The 8,321-nt window shown below is 50.6% G+C and overlaps 1 protein-coding gene across 1 annotated transcript; it reads right to left on the reverse strand.

Annotated features, from left to right (window-relative positions):
• On the reverse strand, positions 1-8,198 carry CSUI_008168 (uncharacterized protein). The gene has a single exon (XM_068068304.1). The coding sequence runs from the start codon at positions 7,995-7,997 to the stop codon at positions 6,462-6,464; it is 1,536 nt and encodes a 511-aa protein (XP_067919721.1). The 5' UTR covers positions 7,998-8,198; the 3' UTR covers positions 1-6,461.
• Positions 8,199-8,321: the final 123 nt, after the last annotated feature.

Consider the following 8,321-nt stretch of genomic DNA (forward strand, 5'->3'; position numbering starts at 1 on the left):
CCCATCACCATCTATATTCCGCCTTCGACCTTGTCCTTGAGTGTATGTAGGTGTCTATGCATATGTGCTTCTTATAAAAGAAAGGGCAATTAGGTTCTCTGCGGTGATCACCAACCAAGCCAGAAAATGAATGGCTAACACCTGGCACAATCGCCTTCCCTTTCTCCACATTCAAATGAGCCGCGAAGTCACACCGGGAAATAACAACAGCATCTGCTCGGAGGCAGACAAGTATGCGCAGGAGAAAACAATCGGCCAAGTGAAAACCAGATACAAGGCTAGGTATGACGATTCCCTCTTCTTGAGGAAACACCACAGATTCAAAGGAACCAAGCTCAAAGGAGCACTGAGGCTTGACCAACTGTCTACGAACTCTTACTGAAGAAATGGCACACTACAACGAGGTCAACACACATCACGCCACTTCAGACCGGCAAGAAGCTCCGATCGTTATATTTCTCCGACGATGACAGTACGGATACTGCTAGTGGAATATTGTAAGGATTGACCGCTACATAAAAGTGGCTGTCTTTATCTGTCTTGTTACTTTTCTGTACCGTGCGCTTCAAAGACGATCTGAATGATGACTGTTAATATGAATCATATTCTTGTGTTAAGCATGAAAAAAAAAGCGCAAAAACAAAAGGCCAACAAAAAGAAGACAAGACACCACACACCACCACTTCAACTAGCTACCTAGCTGGGAGAAGAAGAGGCTCGGCTAACGCATGGCTAGCTAGAGAGCTACTATTTCGGGTTCTCTCTTCCAAGACAGCGAACGCAAGAGAACCCCAACAAATTCCTCTCCACCTATTAGGAGTACTCCAAACTGGAAACTGATTATAAAATAATGGTGAGATGTAGATAGATAAAGCACGAAGAAAGAAACGCTAAATCCGCTGGCCAGACAAAATCTCCTTTTTCTTTTTCTTCCGCTTCACTATCCAGACAAGAGTTTCCCGTCATTTGTCTCTCTCAAGGCAACCCGCCTCGACTGATCGGGTCTCAAAGTCTTCGTTCCGGTGCGTGCGTGGACCGTGCCCTATATATCTAGATAAGATACGAGGCTGAAGACAACAGCTCGTCGACAGTTTTGGGGAGGTTACTATCACGATATCAATAATTAAAGCCGCGCGAAGTGAACACAAGTGCACATGAGAAATACAGTTGTGGAGATGTTGTCTTTCATGCCAGTACCGCAGTCTACCATCCAGGACACTGTACGCGTGGGCGCGGTGCGAGGTTGAGGCGGCACCAATGACGGCTACATGTCACTGCGGCCGTACAGGTGTGTACTTTTAACTGTCCACCCCCTTCTACAGAAAAACACACGATGGATGTACACTAATATGTCCTGCTTGTTACATGCAGACTGACCCGTATCAACATCGCACGTAAAAACGCTGACCGTCACCACACCAGTGAATGCAAGCACCGAACCAACAAGAAGTACGTACAATCCCTACGATGCACGAAGGGAAGAACAACTCTGACACCTCCGCACCGATGCTATCCAACAACACAAGACACAGCTGTTTGCCCTGTCTGCACTTCCCCCCCACCCCTGTATGTGTATACACACGTATATAGAGACAGGGAGATAGACAAATACATAGGCGCGAGGCGTGAAGTGGAACTTGAAAATGCATAACGGACAGGCGTCAGTCGCCGACCACACACCACAACCCACCACTCTACAGCATGAGTAGCTCATAGTGGTTTGTTACACGTAACTCGTCAGTGGGGTCTCTCGTTTCCCCTCATTCACTGTAGCGGGTCAGGGAACACCACGCTGTGACATGTATACACAGCCACTTCGGTACGAGAAAACTAGCTTTGCTAATCACCCACTGCGCCAGAGCAAGAAAGCGTAAAAAGGACTGAGAAAAATCATCACCCCACCACCAGGTTCAAGCCAAAAGCGTTTAGAACTACGCGTGTTCGGTTGTTCACTCTCGCGCCTCGACTCCGGCTCACTCTTTGTCCCTCTCCACTTCCCCACGACCTCCTACAAATGACATTGGCCCCGTTTACACTTGGCAGCTGTACTCGCGCCCTCTCATGACCGGGCTGCCCTCGAGACGTAGCGATCATGCTTTGAACACCTAGCACCACGAGAAGACCAACGAAAAAGCGGGAGTGCACCATCACCATCTCTGCTGTGTACGGCAGGCAGACTTGTTTACTGACCGCGCGATTCAGGATTCGGGGAGAGTCGGACACTCATCACTCGGTCAGTCACGAATAGATGAGAGCAGGCACAGATAAAGAGATTCCACCGTCCCGATGAGTGTACAAGCGTTGTAGTCGGCCTGAAAGACGACACACGAATGTGGCCGAAACTTTTCAGATTGCATTGACATCATTCGCAGTCTTCAGCTTCTTCTCCCGAGAAAGACCCTCTACCTCTCTTATCCCTCAACCCTCTACTTTATCCACCCACAACGTAAGAGTATCCGCGGCACTATGTTTGTCCCCTCGCTGAAGCAGACTGTGGTAGGGCCACACTACTGATAACGAAGAACACCTGAAAGCGAAAGCCGTGCACAGCATCCAATGAGAGTCCAACTCTACGTAGTTGAGTAAGCTTCTCGCATATCCTGGTGAAAAAACCAGCATTCCACTTCGCCACAAAGGACAGTTACACTACACGACTCCTCTTTCGCCGCCTCATCTCCTCACGCAGTCTACTGTAACAATTTCCATCCGCGCAGCGACCAAGTCACCGTTTGCCGGGAGAGGGGAAAAGGAAGCGCGTGCGATGATCGAGGTACCCTCGTTCTCTCTCTCTGCCCCTCCACCAGGCTCCGTTCTCGTCATGGAGGAACAATAAGTAACACTGCACTGGCGGCTGATTCACATCGCATGCACTGACATCTGTACACGTGGATCGGTACATACACGTCCAACCTGCGGATCTGTTTATGTAGCTACATAAATAGCGCACTAATCCCGAGATACGGTGACAAACTCACGACAAAAACGAAAGTTTCACCGCGTCACCGACCAACAGCGGAGGACAATACGAATCAGCATGAACGCACCAGGGGCCCCCGAGAGGGACTTCACTGCGCTCGCGGATAAGTTTAGGACAGCGGGGAAAAAAGTCTGGACTTGTTTCACTTGGATGAAATGTTTATTGCTATTGCTACTGTTACGACTGTGATCTTGCCCTCCACAAGATAAAGGACCAAGGAAGGGTCTCACGCTTAGAACAATTCAAAATTTGACAGGATGTTTTTCGGAAGTTTCATCAAACTGATGGTAACGATGACGCCACCAAGGTGTTCACCTATGGGGCGCTTGTGGCCTCTGTCTTCAATTTTCGGAATGTTGACTGTACATATGGCACCGCTAGCACAAGTAAGTTTCTCAACACTTTCATCGCATACACGTCTATCTCTTTCGTTCCCGTCACGAGGCGAGAAACACGGACGAGAACAGACGCCTGCTTAGGGTTCAGACCCTAGACCCTAATGACGGTATATGAATGACCCTGGCTTGCCCGCCAAACGCAAAATCTGCATGCAACCCCTCTCGACCGGCCCGCCTGAGTGAGAAGAATGAAAGAAACAACAGAGGTCTTGTCTTCTCCCGCTTAATTGTTTCAGCTACATTGTGTGTACGTTGCCCGCATATCACACACGATTACCACTTGGGCGACTTCCTGCGTCGTAATGAACACCAAGGAGTCCCTTTATTCCTCAATAAAATGTTTCGGCTGATCTCACTAAGACGACAAACGAGCTCAAAATACACCCGTATTTCCCTGATTCGTGTAGCCTTCCCTTACAACAGAACAGACGACAGAAACTGATGAAGGGCTGTTTCACTCCGACCTTTCATCGCCCTCCTTGATTATATATGCATATACATGCCTATATATACATACAGACAGACAGACAACAGAAATTATCTGAACTTATGTCCTCGGTCTGCTTGAGTGACGGTTCGTCACATCACCTAGGCAAGACTCTTCTTCCAACTCGTCACACCGATGGACGATGAACGACTGCGCACGCTGGAGAAACATACATGGTGCCGTCTGTCTACGACTGGACGCTTCCGGTCTCCTCCCCGCGCTCCTCTGCCGCGAGAAACAAACGTACAGAAAGAAACTCGTGTTTCCAGCGAATGCATATTGGTGAATGATGGTCACATACATATGATGATGTACACGCCTGTTCGGCAAGCGAAAGAATGTTCTCGACCACTACCGAAATTATACATGAACTCGCTGAAAAAAACGTCGCACATTTGTTTGAATTTCATCCAGCTCGACTTAGGCTTTGGGACACCTGCTATGAGAATACAGGAAAAACAAAAAAGATATCAAGAGCGCGACTAGTGATGAGTTAGTTCTCAGTCGGCACTCGTCTTACTGTCACACACAGGCAAGCCAACAACAGACGTACTGCAGCAGCGACAGATGGTTCGCCGAGGATCCCCCGGGGTGGCCTTGACCTCTCAAACTGTCTTCTTGTGGGGTGCGACACAAGCAGCACCCCTCCTTTACTGTCGAGGGGAAATAGTCTCGTGATACCCTGGCTACCCTTACTGAGAACTGGAAAGGGTAGGACTGATCGTACAATCAGACAACATGGAGAGCCGCGCACGAAGAATACAAAACCCCCGGGAGACGACAGCCCCCCACTGAAGACGGATGCGAGGTGTCACACTTCTTATCGTTCCCGGCTCTGTTCTCGTCCTCATAAGGACATGCCGACAACAACCGCACTCCGCTAGCAGTGAATTTCCTAGAACTACCAACATCACCAGTTTCCCAGCAGCTGCATGCAGTCGTCACGGTTCCTAGGACGACAACATGATCATCAAATTTCCGGTAACTGTATGCAGTCGTCGTCATTTTCCTAGGATTACCAACATCACTGACATTCTTTCCAGCCCCTCAAGCTAAGGTTGCTCGCGATCACTGCTAAGACAAGTGAAGTCTCCAGCCACGCTGCCCTGGGTTTCACTTTCAAGCTAACGAAACACCTTCACATTCGTCATATCATATCCGAAAAGAAAGTATAATCCGCTGGTTACCGACAGGACTGATGAGAGCCGCAAAAACAACAGCATACGGCGTCACATCTCATCTACTCCGACGGCCCGTTGACCACTGAAAACGAGACTACCCTCTGAACAGTACATATCTCCTAGGAGGCTGTCGCGACGCCCCGTCCGCTCTTGGGTACCGAAAGAACAGAGAAAAACCTGCGGCTACCCCCGGTGGGTGTTGGTCGCCAAGAGAGCTTCCTCTCTCTTCTTCACTGCAAAGGGAACAGAACGCTAGTGTGTGTCATCAGCACCACACCAAAACTTCAATGAAACGTTCTCTCTCTTGCCCCAGTCTCCTGAAACCTACTTTCCCGCCCTCTACCCCCCCCGAACTAGTGGGCAACACGATTCCTCATTCCAGGCGCATCGCTAAGTGTCCGACAGCTTCCTACGTCTGGTCCTCCGCGCCATCGCCCGTAGACACGAGGGGGAGATATCCTTGGCATCGACACTCCTACAACCGTGTCTCTCCGAAAAGGAAAGAGACCTTCCCGTGTACGTTTTGACAGAAGAGCAACACGCGCATGAAGTGGCCTGCAACGTCAAATGCGATCCCACCCTTACACACAAAAGTGGGCCTGCGACGTCAAATTCAATCCCGCCCTTACACGCGAAACTGGGGGGCGCGACACAAAAAAAGTACTACCCCAAGATCCTTCCACGTCCTAAGTGAGCTTCGCTGTCTCTCACAACCCCTGCCTTGCAGACGGATTGCTGGCCTCGGCAGACGGCAAGGGACGCAAACGCAGATCTGCCGTTTTTCATCACAAACTGAACGAGAACACACACCGGTCATTGATGTGAATCACAGCCAGGCACAAAAAAGCAGCAGGGTATCGGCCTCCATCGCTGTCGGTCGGTTGTACCAAACAGAGACCTTTCAGGAACGAATTGCGTCACGTTCTGTGTGCGGCTTCCCTCACATCCCCGCGTTATTCTCGCCCACTAGGGATAGCACCCTGTGGGTGGCCTCCCATATCATTCCCCCTGTTCCCGGAGGAGTTATCAGCAGCTCTTACTAGCAGTGAAGCTAAAGAAAAGATTTCATCGCGGCACATCCCAGGAAATTTCCGTGTTATGTCATCGACCATATGATGACTGCTAAGATTATTAGTAAAGGGGGAAGCCGAAATCTCCTGAAAGCTACTAGTACTACTGTCTTTGCCCTGTGGTGTACCCACAAACCCTCTGCCAGATCCGAGAAGATTCCACAGATTAGCTACCTCGTCATCGACGCCCGTTCCACCCTCCCCACTCACAAAACCCCTCCCGTTTCTCGCTGTCTCCCTCCCTTGTGAGAGAGAAGAGATAGGCGGTAAGAGGGGAGAAGGACAACCGACTACGGAGGGCACACCTGCCACCCCAGTCGTAGTACTCGGACTACGAACACCCGCACTTTAACCATCTTCTCTCTTTGATCCTGCTGCGTCCACCCCCCCCCCGACAGCAGACGTTGCCATCGTCGGTATTGTGTTCTGAGTGTGTTTCTGCTGCTGGAGTACAGAAGAAGCGAGCTGCGACGCCACTGCGTACCATGCATTAGTATCAACACTTCTTGTGTCCTGAGCTGACAGCTCGGAAATCCCCTTTGCCACCAGTGCTGCTGGGGTTACGGCCGCGCGTAAAGCTCGCTCTAAATCCACAGTGTTGTGGCCAGGTACCTGGGAGTGAATATGCTGTCGATCCAGCCCTTCCCTCCCTCCCCACAGCGCTGCTGTCATGACACTGTTACGGCCATCACCTTCCCTCTCGTCTCCATGGAAACCGGGACCCGACGCGGGTACTGGCGAACTGTTCGAGGGAACTAATGCGTGATTATTATCATCCTGTGGAAAATGGTCAATCCCGCAGTCATCTCTATCATCTCCTCCGGTAAGTTGTGATGCCTGGGTTTCATCATCAATGAAGCCATGAGGATAAAGACTGCCCCCTCCTCTCTTCTTTCTCCCTCCCCTCTTACCTCTTCGTGTCTTCCGTAGTGGTGTTCCGCGTCCCCCACCGTTTTCACACGTCATATCACTCCCAGCACCATCACCAGCACTTCCCCCTCCGAAACTACCTATGCCACTGCAATTGCTATCTCCGAGTGAGTGAGAGACAGGACTGAAATACTGGCTATGCGCTGGACTTGCTGGCGGTGGACGAGGCCACGCTGGAGGTCTCTGAGACACCACGGGAGAAGCACGTGTCATCATCGATGATGTGATATTCGAAGACGCCTCATACAGTCCTTGAAATAAAGACACTGCCTTCATAATCGAAGCGCTTTCATCTACATCCGGAAGAGGACCAGGCTGGGAGCGTTCATGGAGTCTGTTTTGCGGGTGTTGCTGCACTTCGATACTGTGACTACCTCCTTTCAGGAAATTCCGGAGAGACGGTAGGAAGACTGATACATCGGGCCGATTGTCACTCCTGTTAACTGCTCCATTGGCTTCAGGCATGGGACTCTGCTGCTGATGAAAAAGGTTCATCGCCTTGGCCTCTTCTTTCGTCACTTCGTTGTTCATAGGGTATATGGGATATTTGCCCGGGAACGATACCTCCGATGATGAGGACAACGACGATGCACTACTGCCACACGGGGAAGGAGAGGACGATAGAAGACTATTGTTCTTATTACTGAAGGCCGCGTTGGTGGTAAGTGTACTTTTGCTGTAGGCACTTCTAAGCTCTTCTGGTGCAGGAGGGAATCTCGGTACTGACGAAGAGCAGGTAGACGAGGATGAGGGCGAGGATCCGGGCACCACACACTGGGAAGATAACGTCGTGGTGGCCGTAGACGTGGCGCCATCTCGTAAAGAGGGCGATGTCGATGACCCTCGTTCAGTGTTCAGATCTATCTGGGACCGAAGGACTTTCGCCAGGAAGTCAAAGTTGGGAAGGAAACTGGAAAGAAAAGACACAAGAATACAAAACAGCACTATGAACATGTACCAATCTAAACTACCAAGTCAGCTCACTGCCGGAGCATAGCGAACCCCACGGAGACGAGTAGGCGCCGACCGTGGTCAATTCGGATAACTGTTTCTTGCGACTCTCTCCTGCCTCTTAGCACAACTGTGCCTACACGATTAGACACCGGAACGCACGCGCAAGCACAAATACTTCTACGACATTCGCGCCCCGTTCCTCACGGTTTTTGTTCGTTTCATAAGACAGCTACACCCCCATCGCTGACAACCTTCGTACAGGTGTGCCGCTTGCATACGGCTACAGACACAGCAGAGAAAGCCGATGTACGTACAAGCCAATGA

The sequence above is a fragment of the Cystoisospora suis genome (genome assembly GCF_002600585.1).
Source record: "Cystoisospora suis strain Wien I chromosome Unknown contig_4504, whole genome shotgun sequence".
NCBI classification, from domain to species: domain Eukaryota; phylum Apicomplexa; class Conoidasida; order Eucoccidiorida; family Sarcocystidae; genus Cystoisospora; species Cystoisospora suis.